Raw genomic sequence first — 21,374 nt, 5'->3', positions numbered from 1 at the left:
CATCAGTTTGATAATGGCCGGGAAGAAGCTGTTACTGAACCTGCTGGTGCATCTGTTCAGGCATCTGTATCTTCTGCCTGACAGAAAAAGTTCAAAGTTTGTGCAAAAACTCGACTGGGAAAACACTACTATCATAGGGCAAGCCAGACAGAGAACAGCCAGGGAATTCCTAGAGGCATGGCATTCATCCACAAATTCCATCAACAGACACATCGACCTGGACCCAATATACCAATCACTACAGCGGACAGCTGAAACTGACACCCGGAAGCAGCAAGGACAGACCACTATAAATGCCGGAAGAAACATCAAAGAAGCGCTTCGCAGGAGGCTCCACAGCACTGATGATGTCTCCTAGCCAGGGGACGAAACGTTTGCAACAAAAACTTCCAGCTCGGCGAACAGAACCACTATGACAGAAAAGGTTGTAAGAGATCATTACGATGGGTCTTTGGTGAGGTTGGCAGCCTTTCTGCGGCAGTTAAACTTGTAAATGGAGTCCATGGATGGGAGTTTGACTTCTGTGATGGTCCGGGCTGGGCACACCATCTTCTGTAGTTTCTTACAATCCTGGCCAGAACAATTGCTGTGCCAGGCTGACAGTATGCTGTCAACAGTGCATCTGTAAAAGTTGATGAGGGTCTTTATGGACATTCCAAATTTCCTGAGGCTGAGAAGAAGAGGTGCTGTTATGCTTCTTGACCATCATGTCGACGTAGGAAGTCCAGGACAGGTTGTCAGTTATTGTCACTCCGAGGAACATGACTCTTTCCATCCTCTCAACCGCAGCTCCATTGATGTAGATGCAGGGGAGGGGGTGCGGGGGGGGGGGGGGGGGGGGGTTGTTCTCTTCCTTTCTTTCTGAACTCAATAATTGACTGAGATATGGTGACCCTCCGGTTAAACCACCACTTGTCGTCTCTATTTCTAATGAGGGAGCAGCCCTACGGTGTGGTAGGACTATAGTAGCATGGTGGCTCAGTGGTGCCTCACAGCACCAGGGACCTTGGTTCGATTCCAGCCTCAGGCGACTGTCTGTGTGGGGTTTGCACATTCTCCCCGTGTCTGTGTGGGTTTCCTTCCACAATCCAAAGATTTACAGATTAAGTGGCTGGCCACAGCAGTTTGCCCATAGTGTCCAGGGAAGTATAGATAAAGTGGATTAGTCATGGGAAATATAGGGTAGGGGGTGGAATGTTCTTTGGCGGGTGAGTGTGGACTTGTTGGGCTGAATGGCCTGCTTCAAGATTACAGTGATTCTATGGATGCAACTCTAACTTAATCCTATTGAATGATAGAGCAAGTTCAAGGGGCCAAATGGCCTATTCCTGATTCTATTTTCTACGTTTGTGTGTATGTTCATAACCAGAATTTCAGAAGGATCAGATCAGAAACTGAATGCAGCCTTTTGTCACTCCCTCAGGAGCAAAGGGCATTTTCCAGATTGTTAATTGATTCTTGGAAAAAAAACAACTGCGCAGAGATGGCTTCAGAGATACAGAGCAGGAAATGGACAGAAGCCAATCAAAATATCAGCAATACATGCTGTTATGGAAACTTCATGGAGAGTAGGACTGGTATAATTTTCTGAAATGAATCTTAAATCATGGTTAAGCTTCCATCAAACAAATGGGTTCCACCCATCACTTAGGGCTAGGATCACTGAACGAATTGTAAGTAATCATTTCTCTCAGTGTGGTCCCCACCATGTGAAACGGGTGGGAACCACGAGGGAATCGGGAAATTCAGCAGAGTGAGGAAAATGGATTTAAACAGACGGAGTAGCATATTCACAGTGCTGAATCTGGATAGTTCAGCTACCTGTTGAAAAACTGCAGGTAGCTGCAACAGAGAGGGACCTGGACATTTTATTTTATTTATTGCCCATCTCTAGTTGCCCCTTGAGAAGGTGGGGGTGAGCTGCCTTCTTGAACTGCTGCAGTACATGTGCTTTGGGTTGACCCACAATACCCTCAGGGAGGGAATTCCGTGATATTGACCCTGGTGACAGTGGAGGAACGGTGATATATTTCCAAGTCGGGAGGGTGAGTGACTTGGAGGGGAACTTACAGGTGAAGGTGTTCTCATGGATCTGCTGCTCTTGTCCTTCTGGTTGGAAGTGGTTGTGCCTGAGGTGCTGTCTGAGGATCTTTAGTGAATTTTCACAGTGGAATCTTGTAGATAATACACATTGCTGCCATCAGTGGTGGAGGGACTGGATGCTTGTGGATGTGGCGCCCTTCATTTGAGCTGCTTTGTCTTGCCAAGCTTCTTGAGTGTTGTTGGGGCTGCACCCATCAGCCATGCGGGGAGTATTCCATCACACTCCCGACTTGTGCCTTGTAGATGATGGATAAGTTTTAGGGAGTCAGGGGGTTAGTTAATCTCTGCATTATTCTTAGTCTCTGACCTGCTCTTGTAGCCACTGTGTTTACATCATAGAATCCCTGCAGTGTAGAAACAGGCCCTTCAGCCCAACAAGTCCACACCAACCCTTCAAAGTTTAACTCACCCAGATCCATTCCTCTACCCTATTATCCCATATTCACCATTTGGCCCAACAGGGCCACACCAACCCTCTGAAGAGTAACCCACCCAGGCCCATTCCCCTACATTTCACCCTGACTAATGCACCTAACTTACACACCTCTGAATACTATGGGCAATTTAGCATGGTCAATTCACCTAACCTGCACATCTTTGGATTGTGGGAGGAAATCAGAGCACTTGGAGGAAACCCACACTGACGTGGGGAGAATGTGCAAACTCCACACACACAGTCACCTGAGGCTGGAATCGAACCTGGGACCCTACAAGGTAGCAGTGCTAATCACTGAGCCACCATGTCATCCCAGTTGAGGCAAGTCCAGTTGAGTTTCTGGTCAATGGTAACCCCCAGTATGTTGATAGCGGCAGATTCAGTGATGATGATACCATTGAATGTCAAGGGGTGATGGTTAGATTGTATCTTTTTGATGATGGTCATAGACTGGCATTTGAATGGCCTGAAGATTACTTGTCACTTGTCAGCCCAAGCCTAGATAGTGTCCTGCTCTTGTTGAATTTGGACATGAACTTCTTCAGAGTCTGAGAAGTCACAAATAGTGCTGAACATTGTGCAATCATTGGCAAACATCCCCACTTTTGACCTTATTATTGAGGAAAGGTCATTGATAAAGTATCTAAAGATGGTTGGGCCTAGGGCACTACCTTGAGGAGCTCCTGCAGAGATGTCCTGGAGTGAGATGACTGACCTCCAACAACCACAACTATCTTCCGATGTGCCAGGTATGACTCCAACCAGTGGAGAGTTTGCCTCCTTGTACCCATTGATTCCAGATTTGCTAGGGCACCTTGACGCCACACTCGGTCAAGTACAGCAGTCTTGATGTCAAGGGCAATCACTCTCACCTGACCTCTGGAATTCAGCTCTTTTGTCCATGTTTGAACCAAGGCTGTAATGAGGTCAGGAGCTGAGTGGCCCTGGCAGATCACAAACTGGGCGTTGCTGAGCAGGTGCTGCTTTGATAGGTATGTTGATGACAACTTCCATCACTTTACTGATGATCTAGAGTAGACTGATGGGGCGGTAATTGGGTGAGTTAGATTTGTCTTGATTTTCATATACAGGACATACCTGGGCAATTTTCCATATTATTGGGTAAATGCCAATGTTGTAACTGTATTGGAAGAGCTTGGCTAGGGGAGCGGCAATTGCCTGGAGCACAAGTCTTCAGTACTATTGCTGGAAAGTTGTCAGGGCCTATAGCCTGCGCAGGATCCAGTGCCTTCACCTGTTTCTTGGGCAGGTTCAGTTGAGGCATTCAGGGGTCATTGGATGGCCATTTGGATAGAAATGGGGAAAAGGTAGGAAATTGGCACTGGGAAATGGAACCAGTGCAGGCATGAAGGGCCGAATGACCTCCTTTTACACATAGCAATCTGAGTTCCTCCTACTTTCCTGACAACTGTTTCTATTTACTTATTGCAATATTAATCATGCAGCTAACATCAACGAAACAGATTAACTGGCCATTAATCGACTGCCTTAATTTAATATTGTTATATCCCTAGCATTTGGCATTTCCACCCTGAGAAAAATCTCTGACTATTAATCTTAGAATTCCTACAGTGTGGAAACAGGCCATTTGGCCCAAAAGGGTAGCACAGTGGTGCCATGATTAGCACTGCTGCCTCACAGTACTAGGGAACTGGGTTCAATTCCAGCCTTAGGCGATTGCTGTGTGGAGTTTGCACATGCTCCCAGTACCTGTGTGAGTTTCCTCCCACAGTCCAAAGATGTGTAGGTTAGGTGAATTGGCCATGCTAAATTGCCCATAGCATTCAGAGGTGTGTAGGTTAGGTACATTAGTCAGGGTGAAATGTAGGGGAATGGGTTTGGGTGGGTTACTCTTCAGAGGGTTGGTGTGGCCCTGTTGGGCCAAATGGCCTGTTTCCATGCTGTTGGGATTCTATGATATCCAACCCTAAAGTTAAACACTGAAGATGTTGTAAATCTCAAATAAAAACAGAACGCACTAGAGGTAACCCAGCAGGTCTGGCAGCATCTGTGGAGAGAGAAACAACTCTGATCTCTCATGAGGGGCTGTCTGTTTTTGCTGTTCCACGTGCCCATTACCAATCAGCACAATCCTTCTCATCTTCTGGCAGAAGCTGACTAATTTTCAGTGTGAATGGCCTTATTTTACAGCAAAGGCAATGTATGGTTTGCAATAGGCTATCTTTTACTACTGATCTGATGTTACAAGTGTAACTGCAGATATGTGGATGGAACATGTCCATAAGACAATAAGATAAATGATCAGAATCAGGCCATTCAACCCATTGAGTCTGCTCCACCATTTGTTCAGGGTTGATATGTTGTTCAACCCCATTCTCCTGCCTTCTCCCCATAACCCTTGGTCCCCTTACTCATCTATTCCTGTCTCAAATACATTCAATGACTTGCCCTCCACAGACTTCTGTGGTAATGTGTTCTACAGAGTCACCACCCTCTGACTGAAGAAATTCCTCTTCATCTCAGTTTTAAAGGGTCATCCCTTCACTCTGAGGCTGTGCCCTTGGGTCCTACTCTCACCATGTCTACTCTACTCTGGCCCCTCAGTATTCTGTATGTTTCAATCAGATCCCCCCTCGTCCTTCCAAACTCCATCAAGTACAGACCTAGAGTTCTCCCGGATCATTCTTGGAAACCTCCTTTGACCCCCCCCCCCTCCAATGCTGGCACGTCCTTCCTTAGATATGGGGCCCAAAACTGCCCACAATGTTCCAAATGTGGTCTGATCAGTACATCTCAGCTGTTGTGTTCTCGCCCTCTTGAAATGAATGCTAACATTATATTTCTCTTCCTAACTGCCAACTGAACTTGCATTTTAACCTGAAGGGAATCCCGAACTAGGGCTCCCAAGTCCTTTTGTACTTCACATTTCCAAAGCATTTCCCTATTTAAAAAATGATCTATGGCTCTATTCTTCCTCCAAAAGTGCAAAATCTCACAGTTTCCCACATTGTATTCCATAGGCCATTCCTTTACCCACTCTCCTAGCCCTTCCAACTCCTTCTGTTGCCTCCCCATTTCCTCAACATTATCTGCACCTCCACTTATCTTTGTGTCTTCTGCAAACTTAGCAAAATATGACCTCAATTCCTTGTTAGTGTATAAAGTGAATAGTTGTGATCCCAACACTGGTCCCTATGGAATTCTACTCATCACTGGCTGCCAACCTGAAAAAGACCCCTTCATCCCCACTCTTTGCCTTCTTCCAGTCAGCCAATCCTCTATCCGTGCCAGCACTTTGCCCCAACACCGTGTGCTCTTCTCTTATTTAGCAGCCTCCTGTGCAGCACCTTGCCAAAGGCCTTCTGGTAATCCAAACAGATCATGTTTACTGGCTCTTCTTTGTCTAACTTGTTCGTTAACTCCTCAAAACATTTGTACAGATTTATCAGGCATGACCTACGCTTGACAAAGGGTGCTGACTCAGTCCTATTTTACCATGCACTTCCAGGTACTATGCAATCCCATCCTTAATAATGGACTCTAAAATCTCACCATCCATTGAAGCGAACCAACCTTTAATTTGCTGTCATTTGCCTCCAGGCCTTCTTAAACTGGCGTTGTACATTAGTCATTTTCCAGTCCTCTGGTACCTTCCCTGGCTCCAGTGACTCCTGAAAGATCACCACCAATGTCTCTACAACCTTCACAGTTATCTCCTTCGGAACCCTGGGTGTAGTCCATCCAGTCTGGGAGATTTGTCCATCTTCAGACCTTTCAGCTTCCCCAGCATCTTTTCCTTGTGATGGCCACTACACCCACCTCTGCCCCCGACTCTCTTGAAGTTCTGGTGTGCTGCTGGTATCTTCCACTCTGAAAATTGATGCAAAGTACCTGTTCAATTCTTCTGCTATTTCTTTATTTCCCTTTACTACTCCTTCAGCAGTCTGATGTCCAGTCTTACCTCACTCTTATCTAATATGTAAGTTTAAAAGACTCTTATAATCTTCTTTAATATTACCAGCTGACTTCCCCTCATATTTCATTTCCTCCCCCCTTATTGATTTTTTTAAGTTATCCTCTGCTGGTTTTTGAAGCTTCCCAACCCTCTGGCTTCCCACTAATCTTCACCATATTGTACACTTTATCTTTGCTTTTATGTTGCTCCTTATTTCCCTTGTCAGCCTCGATTGCCCCCTCCTCCCTTTAGTATGTTTCGTTTCCTTGGGATGAATTTCTGCTGTGCCTCCAGAATTACCCTAAGAAACTGTCCCATTCCTGCTCCAGTGTTCCTCTTGCTAGGGTTCCCTTTCAAGTCAATCTTGCTAGCTCTTCCCTCATGTCTTTGTAGTTATCTAACTCAATTGCAATATCGTTCCATTGGATTCCAACTTCTCCTCTTTAAACTGCAGGGTGAATTCTGTCATACTGCAGTCACTGCACCCCAGGGATTCCTTCACCTTAAACTCCATAATCAAGTCAACCTCGTTACACATCACCAAATCAAGAATTGCCATTTCCATAATGGGGTCTACCACCACAAGCTGCTCCCCAAACCCCATTTGAACATTCCCTGAATTCCTTTCTTTGGGATCTGTTACCAACCTGACTTTCCCACTTCACCTGCACATTGAAGTCCCCCATGATTATTGAAGTACTGCCTATCTTAAATGCCTTTTTTGTCTCCTGATTTATTTTCTTTCCCACTTCCTTACTACTGCCAGGAGATCCGTACGTAACTCCAAATGGGGTCTTTTTCCTTCGCATTTCCTCAACTGTATCCACGCAGATTCTATGCCCTCCAACTCTCTATCACTTCTTGCATTTGAGTTAATTTCATTCCTTACTAACAAAGCAGCCCCTCCCCCCCTACCCAACTTCCTGTCCTTTTTGATGGGATGGATATTTAGTTCCCTCCCTGATCCCCTTGCTGCCACATCTCTATGATAATGGTGGACCTTTCTAAGGGTGGTACTCCATCTGATGTATTGGGGAGGGATACTCCGAGATCCAAATTGGCTGCTGCACTTCCCAAAACAGTGCCGACTATTCAACATAGCAAAACTGGAGTCCGTGGGAATCAGGGACAAAGTCTTCATTGTTTGGAATCATAGGAAGATGGTTGTGGTTGTTGGAGGTCAGTCATCTCAGCTCCAGGACATCTCTGCAGGACTTCCTCAGGGTAGAGTCCCATACCCAATCATCTTCAACTGCTTCATCAATGCCAAGTGATATCAAACCATACAAGGTTGGAAATTAGAATAGCTAGGTGGTTGTTTTGACAGGCAAAAATACAATGGGCTGAAAGGCCTCTCTGCATTATAGATTTCTATGACCTTCCCTCCATCTTAAGGTTAGAAGTGGAGATGTTTGCTGATGATTGCAGAAAGTAGATAAGTAAGGGGCTGGAAGAACACAGCAAGCCAGGCAGCATCAGAGGTGGAGAAGTTGATACTTCAAGAATTGGAATGTGGAGGGAGAGGGAGCTGCAGATAAAGTCAGGGGGGAAGGGTTATTCACTTGTATTCACCTATCACTACCTCACTACTACCCCCTCTCCCTACCCATAACCCTTCACCTTCCACACCCCACAACCCCTTATCTGCAGCTCCCCCTGCTTCCATCCTTAGTCCTAAAGAAGGGTTATACCCAAAACGTTGACTTCTCCACCTCCTGATGCTCCTGCCTTGATGTGTTCTTTCAGTCTCCTACTTGTCCATATTGGATTCCAGTATCTGCAGTTTTCTTTTGTCTCTAACAATGATTGCTGAAAGTTCAACACCACTTGTAAATCCTCAGACACTAAAGCAGTTCATGTTCAAATGAAGCAAGACCTAGACAAAATCCTGTTTCGGAATTCACAGAAAAGTGACAAGAAACATTCATGCCACAAAATGTCAAGGAACGATCATAGAGACATAGAGATGTACAGTACGGAAACAGACCTTTTGGTCCAACCCGTCCATGCCGACCAGATATCCTAACGCAATCAAGTCCCACCTGCCAGCACCCGGCCCATATCCCTCCAAACCCTTCCTATTCATATACCCATCTGGATGCCTTTTAAATGCTGTAATTGTACCAGCCTCCACCACTTCCTCTGGTAGTTCATTCCATGCACGTACCACCCTCTAAGTGAAAAAGTTGCCCTTTAGGTCTCTTTTATATCATTTCCCTCTCACCCTAAACCTATGTCCTCTAGTTCTGGACTTCCCACCCCAGGGAAAAGACTTTGTCTATTTATCCTATCCATGCCCCTCATGATTTTATAAACCTCTATAAGGTTACCCCTCAGCCTACGACGCTCCAGGCAAAACAGCCCTAGCCTATTCAGCCTCTCCCTGTAGCTCAAATCCTCTAACCCTGGAAACATCCTTGTAAATCTTTTCTGAACCCTTTCATGTTTCACAATATTCTGGACAAACTAACTACTGTCCCTTAGCATTCACAATACCAACAATGACTATCAACAAGCTAGGGGCAATCATTGGTCAGAAATTCAATTGGACTCATCAGATAAAAAAACACTAGCTACAAAACCAGGTCAGAGGATAGGAATACTGCAGTGAGTAACTCTCCCCCTGACTCCACAAAACCTGTCCACCATCTACAAGGCACAAGTCAGAAGTGTGATGGAATAATTCTCATTTGCCTGAATGGGTGCAGCTCCAACAACACTCAAGAAGCTTGACACCACCACATCCACACCCTCCACCATTGATGCTCAGTCACAGCTGTGTCTACTATCCAGGAGATGCACCGTAGAAAATCACTAAATTTCCTTCAATAGCACTTTCCAAACCCGCAGCTGTTACCATCTAGAAGGACACGGGCAGCAGAGACAAGTTCCCCTGCAAGCCATTCGCCATCCTGACTTGGAAATTCGTTCACTGGCACTGGGTCAAAATCCTGGAATTCCCTCCCTAACAGCATTGTGGGTTTACCTCCAACACATGGACTGCAGTGGCATTAGAAGGCAGTTCACCACCACTTTCGCTAGGGCAACTAGGGATGGGGAGTCCAGTGATGCTGATGTACTAGGAGTGAACTTTAAAAAAATATACTCACGACTTCTAAGTGATCGTGGGATATTGAAGTCAGTAATTATGTCCTAGAAATGCAAATTCTTGCTTAAACATCAATACCCAACACAGTCAGGTCAGAATCTTACTGCTCACTTTGAAAATAGTTAATTGGTATGTTGCTCTCTTTAAACTGCAATTGCATGGAAGCCAGAGTCTTTGAGTTCGACAATTGGAATAAACTCTGACTTCTCATTGCAGCTTGTGTGGCAAAGCTTCACATTTCACTACTGCATTCTAGTGGTGACAAAGTCACCCCATGCCCAAATATTCTTTGCTCTGGTTAACATAGGGGATTTCTGTGATGATTGGACAATAAAACATACTTTGGAGTGTTCAATCAATTGTTTCCAGAACCTCTGTATGATATAACCCATCATGGATTCTGTCACTGTCCTCTCACAGTCCACAGACAGTTCAAAGAAAAAAATGCTGACACATCAATGCAGTGCCATGTGAGTGCACAGCACTGGAGCGGGCAGAACTTCAACCTGGATCCTCTAGCTCAGAGGTCAGCATAGTACAATTGTACCCACCCCTAATGTCACTCAGTAAAAACAGGAATTTCGGGACAAACTCAGCATCTAATGAAGAGAGAAAAATAACTTTTTGAGTGTTATATGACTCTTCATCAGAAATGGACTAATTTTATATCTGAGATTTTGTTTGTTAAGCAAAAGTATGATGAGGTACATGCCAAAGAAAGTTATATGGGGATAGACCACAGGTCAGACCTGATCACAATGAATGGCAGAGGGGCTAGATGGCTCCTGCTCCTACATTGACTGGGGGTAAGGGCCTACTCTTGTTTCTATGTTCCTCTATTCTATCCTTGCCATTAGATAGGCTGAATGGCCTACTCCTTGTCCTATACTCTGTGTTTCTGTAGTTCTACTTGTTCCATCTCAGTGACTGGACGGGCTGAGTGGCCTCCCCCTTCAGGGAGGGCTGGCGGCGACGTCACTGCGTCGGACGTGGCGATGACGTAGTGCCCGCGGCGACGTCATCGCGCGGGTCATGTGACCCGGGGAAGATGGCGTCGCTGCTGCAGCTCGAGCGGGTGGTTTACCTGGTTCACGGCGACAAGAAGCTCCGGCTCCCGCTCTCGCAGCTTTACTTCTGCCGTTACTGCCATGAGCTGCGCTCGCTCGAGTGCGTTTCCCACGAAGTAGGTGCCGCCGCTCACTTTAAACCAGGCTTTTACAGGCCGCCTCCTCCACCCACCCGCCGGCCCAGGCCCAGGCCCAGGCCCAGCCCCAGGCTCGGGGGCCTGGTATAGGCTGCCCAGCCCGAGCCCCGGTCTGACCCCAGTCCCTGGCAGGAATAGCTTGGCTCTAGGCCCCAGCTCCAACCCCAAGGCCGGCCCCAGGCACTTGGCACTCCCAGGCCCAGCTCCCATCCCTCCACCCAGTGCCCTCCTGTCAGTCAGTGCTCTCCATTGAGGGTGGGGAGGGGGGGGGGGTGGGGGGAGAATGGGTCCTGGCCTTAGGGTGGTGGGAAGAGAGAGAGAGCTCAGGCCCAGGCCGTGAACCCCAGAGCCCCATTCGCTCCCCATTAGACCACATCCCACCCCCAACATGAACAGTGGGGATGAGGCGCTGACTGGGAAACAATGACAGAAGGTGCTGGGAAATCCCAGCAGGTCTGGCAAGATCTGTGGAGAGGAATCAGGTAATGTTTCGTGACCAGTGATCCTTCCTCAGGACAGTGCTGACACGAGCCTGATCTGGCCTCCCATCTTTCCCAGGCCACGCCTATGTTTCCCTTCTCCCCCTAATTCGCTCCCATGCTCAATATCTCTCCACACCTGCATCAATGCCAAATTTCTCCTCGTCTCCCTTTGGCCTGATGTCTAACCAACACCCATCATGCCTGACCTCTGGTCTCCCAAACTCACCTAACACCCCCCTGCCTTCTCCGCCAAATGTCCAAATTGTCAAAAGAAAGTGGTGTTTTAATTTTCTTATGACTTTGCTGTTGATAAAATCAAGTAAAATTTTAATTATTCCTACTCTTCCACAAAGCACAGAGTGTGGCAATATGCTTTGTGTTGGAAATTTATTTTGGAAATGCTGTAATGGTTCAGCCTTGAGTATTATATTTGATACAAGGCAGTTTGATATGTGACACCAGTGGGACTAGACTTGGTAGTTCTGGCTGGGAATTTCAGACATCAAAGATGTTTTCAAAACTAGTTCTAGTTGAGTGTAATTTGGATTTTTTCATCAAGCAAGTTTTACATTATTAAGCAGTCATTGAAAAGTCAGTCAGACCTGTATTCAGGGATGATCAGTGTCTTCAGAAATAACTTTCCTCACTTAGTGCTTTTAACCTAGGAAAGTGATCCAAGGCTCTTCAAGAGCTTTATCAGACACCTCTAAAGCCAAGCTATGTGACGCAATACTCAGGCATGCCATGACCCTGGCTTAAAGCAGTGTTGTAAGGAAGCAAGAGGGGGTACTCAAATGGAGGAAGCTTAGCAAGGTAATTCCAAAGCTGATGACACAATTGCAGAAGTCATGGCCGTCAATGATTAAGTGATTTTAATTGGAGATTCACAAGAAGCCAGAACTGGAAGAGTGTAGAAATTTCAGGCTTGCAGGACTAGGAGAGGTTACAGAAGTAGACTCATTGATATTTACAGAGAAAGAGGCCATTTGGCCTGTTAGCTCCACATTGGCTCAAAATCTGTCACAAATTCCCTTTTCTGGTTTTTGACCCACAGCTCTGGATGCTCTGGTGACAAGTGAAATTCTAAATATTATTTAGATATTATGAGAATTTATGACTCTTCACCCACGTCCAAGTGGAAGAATTCTCAACTCTCCTCTAAGCCTCTACCTCATCTTAAAATTATGCCCTCTGGATATAGACTCCTCTAAAAATGAAGACTGTGCCTGCTTCTCCACATCAATCTTTACATCCTCTATTGGATCTCCTGTCAAACTTTGCTACAAAGAAAACAAACCCAGCCTATCCAATCTTTCCTCATAGTTCAGACTGTCTAGCCCAGGAAGCATCATCATCTGCTCACACTTTCTAGTGCAATCCTTCCCAGAATTGCAGGCAGTGCTGTAGTTGTGGGCCAACCAGCAACTTCTACAATTCCAACATAATTGTCCTGTACCTACTTTCTATGTCTTAGTTAATAATGTCAAGTATCCCTTGTGACTTCATGACCACTTTACCTATCATCAGTAGTTCACAGGGGCCTATTATTCATAGTGTCATTCATTCCCTTATTAGCACCCCTAAGTGCGCTATCTCGCACTTTTGTGGGCTGATTGCCATTTACCACTGCTCTGTCTAGCGAACAAGTCTGATATCCTCATGCACCTTATCCTTCTCACAATTTACCATCAGTAGAAATGGAAGAGTTCATGAAGTGTTTTGTGTTCACCTAGGGCAGGGGCAAATGTGCCAGAACATGTATGCATATTCAGCATACTATTTAAGAAAGGTAGTAAGGAAAAGCCAGGGAATATAGAGCAGTGAGCCTGACATTGGTGGTGGGCAGGTTGTTGGATGGAATCCTGAGGGACAGGATTTACATGTATTTGGAAAGGCAAGGACTGATTAGGCATGGTTTTGTGAATGGGAGGTCATGTCTCACGAACTTGATTGAGATTTTTAAAGAGGTAACAAGGAGGATTGATGAGGGTAGATCAGTAGATGTGATCTATATGGACTTTACTAACTTGACAAGGTTCCCCGTGGGAGACTGGTTAACAAGATTAGATCTCATGGAATAGAGGGAGAAATGGCCATTTGGATACAGAACTGGTTTGAAGGTAGAAGACAGAGGGTGGTGGTGGAGAGTTGCTTTTCAGACTGGATGCTTGTGAGCAGTGGTGTACCACAAGAATCGATGCAGGGTCCACTATTTTTCCTCATTTATATAAATGATTTGGATGTGAATTTGGGGGGTATGGTTAGGAAGTTTGCAGATGACACCAAAATTGGACATGTGGATAGTGAAGAAGGTTTACTCAGAGTACAATGAGATGTTGATCAGATGGGCCAGTGGGCTGAGAAGTGGAAGATGGAGTTTAGTTTAGATAAATGCAGCGTACTGTAATTTGGAAAAGCAAGTCAGGACTTATCCACTTAATGGTAAGATCCTAGAGAGTGTTGCTGAATAAAGAGACCTTGGAGTGCAGGTTCATAGTTCCTTGAAAGTAGAGTCGCAGGTACAAAGGATAATAAGTGGCATTTGGTATGCTTTCCTTTATTTGTCAGAGCATTGAATATAGGAGTTGAAAGATCATGTTGTGGCTGCACCAGGACATTGGTTAGGCCATGTTTGGAATATTGCATGCTATTCTGATCTCCTTCCTATTGGGAAGATGTTCTGAAACTTGAAAGAATTCAGAAAAGATTGACAAGGATGTTGGAAGGTTTGGAGCATTTGAGCTATACGGAGAGGCTGAATAGGCTGGGGCTGTTTTCCCTGGAGCCTCAGAAGCTGAGGGGTGACCTTATAAACGTTTATAAATCATGAGGGGCATGGATAGGATAAATAGACAAGATCTTTTCCCTGGGGTGGGGGAGTCCAGAACTGGAGGGCTTAGGTTCAGGTTGGGAGGAGAAAGATATCGAAGGGAGCGAAGGGACAGCTTTTTCACTTAGAGGGTGGTGGTGTGGATGGAATGAGCTGCCAGAGAAAGTGGTCGAGGCTAGTACAATTACAGCATTTAAAAGACATCAGGATGGGTATATAATAGGAAGGGTTTGGAGGGATGTGGACCAGATACTGGCAAATGGGCCTAGATTAGGTTAGGATATCTAGTTGGCATGGATGAGCTGGACCAAAGGGTCTGTTTCCATGCTGTATGTTTTTATGACCCTATGTATGACAGAAAATAGAGGAAAATAAAATTGAGCTTGTGGGCAGAGTTAGCAGTCGAAAGAATACGTACAGAAAAATCTTGGATAACTTCAGTGTAACGCCGCAGACCATCATGAGAATAGTTTCCTCTTCCTGATTCTCATGTTCCTGTTTTTAAAAACATTATCTTAATGGGAGTCTTCACTCAACAAGTTATGAATCTGATAAAAACTTTGGTTTAGAATCATATTTGGTGAGCATAGCACATGACTAATTCACACCTTGTCTTGATCAGGTATATAGAATGTTACAGCGCAGTACCCTAGATGTTGCACCTGTGAAATTAATCTGATGTCCATCTAACCTACATTGTCCCATTATTATCCATATGTACAATACCCATTTAAATGCCCTTAATGTTGACCTGTCTACTATTGTTGCAGGCAAGCCCCAACTACTTTCTGAGTAAAGAAACTACTTCTGATATCTGTCCTAAATCTATTGCCCCTCAATTTTAAGCTATGTCCCCTCATGTTAGCCTTCACCATCTGAGGAAAAAGACTGTCACTGTCCACCCTCTCTAAGTCTCTGATTATCTTTTCCATCTCAATTAAGTTACCTCTCAACCTTCTCTCGAATGAAAACAGCCTCAGTTCCCTCAGCCTTTTCTTGTAAGACTTTCCTTTCATACCAGGCAACATCCTAGTAAATCTCCTCTGAGCCCTTTCCAAAGCTTCAACATCCTTTCTATAATACGGTGACCAGAACTGTACGCAATACTCCAGGTGCAGCCTTATAGCTGAAGCATGACCTTGTGGTTCTGAAACTCAATCCCCCTACCAATAAATACCAACATACCATGTACCTTCTTAACAACCCTATCAACCTGGATGGTAACTTTCAGAGATTTATGCACCTGGACACGTGGTGGCATGGTGGCTCAGTGGTTAGAATTGCTGCCTCACAACACCACAGTCCTAGGTTTGATTCCAGCCTTGGGCGACTGTCTGTGTGGAGTTTGCACATTCTCCCCGTGTCTGCGTGGGTTTTCTCCGGGTGCTCCAGTTTCCTCCCACAGTCCAAAGATGTGCAGGTCAGATGAACTGGCCATGCTAAATTGCCCATAACATTTGGTGCATTAGTCAGAGGGAAATGGGTCTGGGTGGGTTTCTCTTCGGAGGGTCGGTGTGGATTGGTTGGGCCAAAGGGCTTGTTTCCATGCTGTAGAGAATCTAAAAAATGCAACACCAAGATCTCTGTTCATCTATACTGCCAAGAATTTTATCATTAGTTCAGTACTCTGCATTTCTGTTCCTTCTTCCAAAGTGAATTACTTCACACTTTTCCACATTAAACAGCATTTGCTACGTCTCAGCCCAACTCTGCACCTTGTCTATGTCCCTCTGTAACCCACAACATCCTTCGGCACTGTCCACAACTCTGCCTACCTTAGTCTCATCCGCAAGTTTACTAATTCATCCTTCTATGCCCACATCCAGATCATTATAAAAATGACAAACAGCAGTGGCCCCAAAGTAGGTCCTTGGGTTACACCACTGGTAACTGAGCTCCAAGATGAACATTTCCAATCAACCACTACCCTCTGTCTTTCAGCTAGCCAATTTCTGATCCAAACCGCTAAATCACCTTAATCCTGAAACTCCGTATTTTGTGCAATAGCTTACTGTGTGGAACCTTATCAAACGCCTTACTGAAATCCATATACACCACATCAACTGCATTACCTTCATCCACCTGTTTTGTCACCTCGAATAACTCAATAAGGTTAGTTAGGCACAACCTGCCCTTCACAAAACTGCGTTTTTATCCCTAATCAAAGTATTTCTTTCCAGTTGATTATAAATTCTATCTCTTGTAACCTTTTCCAACACCTTACCCACAATCAAAGTAAGGCTCACTGGCATATAATTACCAGGGTTGTCCTGACTCCCCTTCTGATACAAGGGAACAATATTTGCTATCTTCTAATCTTCTGGCACCACTCCTGTCGACAGTGATGACATAAAGATCAAAGCCAGAGTCTCTGGAATTGCCTCCCTGGCTTCCCAGAGAATCAGAGGATAAATTTCATCTGGCCCAGGGGCCTTATCTGTTTTCAGATCTTCCAAAATTGCTAAGACCTCTTTGTCAACCGCAATCCCATCTAAGGTTGTAACCTGTATCTCTGTATTCTCACTAACATTACCCTTTTCCAGTGTGAATACTGAGCAAAAGTATTCATTGAGCACTTCCCCCATGTCCTCAGATTCCACACACAACTTCCCACTGCTATCTTTGATTGGCCCTAATCTTACTTTATTTCTTTTATTCCTGATATACCCGTAGAAGGCCTTAGGGTTTTCCTTGATCTTATCTGGCAACAACTTCTCATGTTCCCTCCTGGCTCCTCTTTGCCCTTCTCTTAAGATCTTTTCTGGCTAACGTATAACTCAAGGCCTTCATGCCTCATCCTCTCATAAGCCACCACCTTCATCTTGACAAGAGCTTCAACTTCTTTAGTAACCCATAGCTCCCTCACTCGACAACTACCTCCCTGCTTGATAGGTATATACTTATCAAAGACCTGCAGTAGCTGTTCCTTGAATAAGCTCCACATTTCAAGTATGTCTATCCCCTGCAGTTTCCTTCCCCATCCTGTGCATCATAAATTTTGCCTAATCGCATCATAATTGCCTTTCCCCTAGTTATACCTCTTTCTCTGCAGTATATACCTATTCCTGCCCGTTGCTATTGTGAACATAACTGAATTGTGGTCACTATTGCTAAAGTGCTCACCTACCTCCAAATCTTAACACCTGGCTGGGTTCATTTCCCAGTACCAAATCCAATATGGCATCGCCTCTCGTTGGCCTGTCTGCATACTGTGTCAGAAAACCCTCCACATATTGAACAAAGACTGATCCATCAAAGCTACTTGAACTATTAGTATTCCCAGTCAATATTGGGGAAGTTAAAATCCCCTTTAACAACTACGCTGTTACTCTCGTTCATATTGAGAATCACCTTTGCTACCCTTTCCTCTACATCCCTGGAACAAGTCAGAGGTCTACAGAAAACTCCCAACAGGGTGACTTTCCTGTTTCTAACCACAGCCCAAACTACCTCAGTGGATGGATCTTCAAATGTTATCTCAGCTGCTGTAATTCTACCCTTGATTAACAATTACCCCCCCCCCCCCCCCCACACATCTTTTTTTAACCATCATCTCTACTCTTACTGAAACACATAAATCCCACAATCTGCAACAATCATTCCTGTCCCTCCTCTACTCATGTCTCTGAAATGGTCACAACATTGAAATCCTAGATACCAACCCATGCTGCAAGTTCACCCACCTTATTCCAGATATTCCTGGTATTGAAGTACACACATTTCAAACCAGCATCCTGATTGCCATTGCTCTCTCGCGACCTTGTAAACCTATCCCTGACCTCGCTACCCTCAACCCCCTTTACACTGGAGCTACAATTCGGGTTCCCATCCCCCTGATATTTGTAAATTGTAAATGACTGACATAAGATGATGAAATGGAAGATGTGGAGCAGTGAGTAAAGCAGAATAGTCCAGTATGAAGTTGTGAGATTCAATTGCACCAAAATTCAGGAGTCAGGATTATAACTCTCAATCATATGGTACAGCAGGGGCACTTGGACTCATTGAATAAGTACTGCAAACAATACACTAAATCTCACTAGTCCCACTTTCCAATAATAGGCCTATAGACTTGAATGCTATGGCACTTCAAATGCACATCTTTTTAAACATTGTGAGGTTATCCATCTCACTACCTTTCCAGGCAGTGCATTCCAAATTCCCACCACCCACTATTGAAAAAAAACTTTCTCAACCTGCTCCCCCAACTCATCCCCACAACCTTCTGCTGCCTTAAAATCATGCCCCCTCATTATTGACCCATTAACTAAGAGGAATAGCTGCTTTCTATCCACCCTGTCCATGTCCCTGATAACCTTATACGCTGGTCAGCTGACCCGTCAAACTTTTTTGTCTCAAAGATAACAACCGACACTTATCCATTCTGTCTTTGTAGAAGGTGCTCCATGCTAGGCAACATTCTGGTGAATCTTCTCTGCACTCCTTCCAGCGCAATCACATCCTTCCTATAATGGCTGACTAGCACTGCACACACTACTCCATTTGTGGACTAACTAAAGTTCTGTACCGCTCCGACAACCTTTATCAATGGCAAAATTTGCAGAGAAGAAGGAAGAATGAAAACAAACAATTTGAAGAGGATGTTGGTTGACATTTCGGTAGAGGACAAATGGAACACATTTAAATGAATAATGCTGAGCCTGAAGAGCAAACCCAAAATCAACAAACTTGGCTAAAGTAAATATGATTGGCTGACAAAGGGAAAAACGAGTTCTGTGGATCGTCCGGGCTGTAAGGAGGGGGGAGTTTGGTTGAGTACTGGATTGTGCAGAAACCAACTAAAAATAGATATCAAAAAGCTGAGGGATGTAAAAAGAAAAATATAGACTCAGAACAAGGTACAACAGTAAAATGTTCAACTTGCTGTGGATGCCAGAAATATGAAATAAAACAGGAAATATTAGAAATACCAGGTCGTACATTCCCTGTTAGAGGGAAACAGCGTTAATGTAATGGGTCATTACCTTTCATTAAAAAAAAGACAGTTATGCATTTGCAGTATTTTTGATTTTTAAGACTGTCCTGTACTTCCATATCTCCTCAAAATTAATACGGACACGGCCGCTGCCTGGCTCAATGTTGGCCCTTGAATTGGTGATCAAAATCGGCATGAACTGTTTGGTCTGAGAGAGAGAGATGAAGTCTTAAGACTTTTTTTCACTGGGACAAGGTGGATAAGAGGAAATTTAGGAATTCATTAAATTAGTAAGAACATTGATAAGAGAATAGGGAAGAGTTTCCCGAGCCTGGTTAGTCAGTGACAGGATTGTGAGATTCCAGGGTGAGACACTGGTAAGGATTACTACTTCTCATGAGTGCGAATACTGGCAATTACCAAACCTGTCTGTAAGAGAGTGACTGGGATTATTAATAGTCATTAGATAGTCAATGACAGGGAAGTGATGGCATTGTGATAATATCACTGAAGTAGTAACTCAAGACTATTGTTCTTGCACCAGGTTTTGAATCCCACCATGGCACATTTTTTTAATTGATTCAAATTTCACCATCTGGAATTAAAACATGTAATTATAAAGTAAAACACAACTGCACATGTTGGAATCTAAAGAAACTCAGCTGGTCTGATGCCATCTGTGAAGTGAGAACAAAGTTAATGTTTTGAGTCTGGTGAACTTCCTTCAGAATGCATTCTGAGTTTCTGCTTTTGTTTGTAATGTATAACATTGTGACTTGTCATTAATATCGATCTGCTATACTATAGAAATCTATCACCCTTACCCACTTTGGCCTACATGTGACTCCAGACTCTCAGTAATGTGATGACTCTCAAATGCTTTCTGAAAGCCACTGAGTTCAAGGGCAATTAACGAAGGACAACAAATTGCTAGCTTTGCCGGCAATGCTCACATCCCATGACTAAAAGTTTTTGAAAAAGCACTGTTGGATCCGAGATTGCACAGCAGACGAGAGGAGAAATGGAGAAAGACCTTTGAGTTACCAGATACTGAGAATAGTGATCTTGAAAATGAGGATCAGGATCTTGAAGTGATTTCACAGGAGGTCTGATAATTCGGTATATGGTTTTGTGTGTTCTGTTTATGTAGAATCCAATTCAAAGGCTTTTGATGTGTAGTAATTTGTTATAATTAAATGTGTGTAAGGGCAAAGTTGCACAAATACCTATTTAAATAACCAGTTATTTTTGATTTGGTGAAGTTGATTGGGGGGAGTAATATCAACCAGACTAGCAGAGTAATATCATGGGATTTTTTACACCTACCTGCACGGGCTGGAGGAGCTGTAGTTTAAACTCCCACCCAATAACAAGCACCACTTGCCATGCAGCAAGCCCTCAGTTCTGCACTGAAGTCGCAATTAAACTTATCTTCTCCATCCCTAGGTTGGCATTTGAACCTGTGACCTCCTGATTCAGGTAGGCAAAAGTGAGGACTGCAGATGCTGGAAACCAGAGCTTAGATCAGAGCGGTGCTGGAAAAGCACAGCAGGTCAGGCAGCATTCGAGGAGCAGGAAAATCGACACTTCGGGCAAAAGCTCCTTGGATGCTGCCTGACCTGCTGTGCTTTTCCAGCACCACTCTGATCTAACCTCCTGGTTCAGGGCAAGAGTGGCAGTTCTTGCCTCCAGCCCATCTGACGTAGAGCACGGAAACAGACCTTTTGCTCCTTGGTCCACGCCAACCAGACATCCCAGTCTGATCTAGTCCCATTTGACAGCATTTGACCTGTTTTTCTCTCAACTCTTCCAGTTTATATACTCATCTAGATATCTTTTAAATGTTGTAATTGTATCCACCTCCATCACTTCCTCTGGCAATTCCTTCCATAAATGCACCACCCTGTGCGCGGAAAAAGGGTCCTTTCTAAATCTTTCCCCTCTTACCTTAAACTTATGTTCTCTAGTTTTGGACTCACCCACCCTAGGAAAAAGACCTTGGCAATTCACTCTGTCCATGCCCCTCAAGGTTTTATGAACCTCTTCGATACTCCACGGAAAAAATGTCCCAGATTATTCAGCCTCTCCTTATAACTCAAACCCTCCAGCAGCAGTATTCCAGATGATTTGCAGCTTGCAGTGACTAGTAGGTGGGAAAGCCATCTGTATAAAATTTGCAGAAACCAAATCATGATGTTATAAAGGCATTAATTGTGGATCTGAGCAGAGGGCAGGGTTATGGTGAGGAGCACCTAGCGTGCTTTGGATACATTGCTGTAAAGCATGGGATTCTACTCATCTTTCACTTGTTGACCAAAAACCAAACTGATTTGGGTT

At 44.5% G+C, this 21,374-nt stretch overlaps 1 protein-coding gene across 1 annotated transcript in view; it reads left to right on the top strand.

The window, feature by feature from the left end:
- The first annotated feature begins 10,607 nt into the window (after nucleotides 1-10,607).
- dctn4 (dynactin 4) overlaps nucleotides 10,608-21,374 on the top strand; it is a 48,570-nt gene continuing 37,803 nt past the window's right edge. Inside the window, exon 1 of the mRNA XM_060837422.1 lies at nucleotides 10,608-10,768. Coding sequence (XP_060693405.1) covers nucleotides 10,634-10,768 — 135 coding nt within the window. The 5' untranslated portion in view covers nucleotides 10,608-10,633. The remainder of the gene's footprint in view (nucleotides 10,769-21,374) is intronic.

Source organism: Hemiscyllium ocellatum, chromosome 16 (assembly GCF_020745735.1).
Source record: "Hemiscyllium ocellatum isolate sHemOce1 chromosome 16, sHemOce1.pat.X.cur, whole genome shotgun sequence".
Taxonomy (NCBI): Eukaryota; Metazoa; Chordata; class Chondrichthyes; order Orectolobiformes; family Hemiscylliidae; genus Hemiscyllium; species Hemiscyllium ocellatum.
Note: the sequence above shows the minus strand (reverse complement) of the source record. Positions and strands in the feature narration are given on the sequence as shown.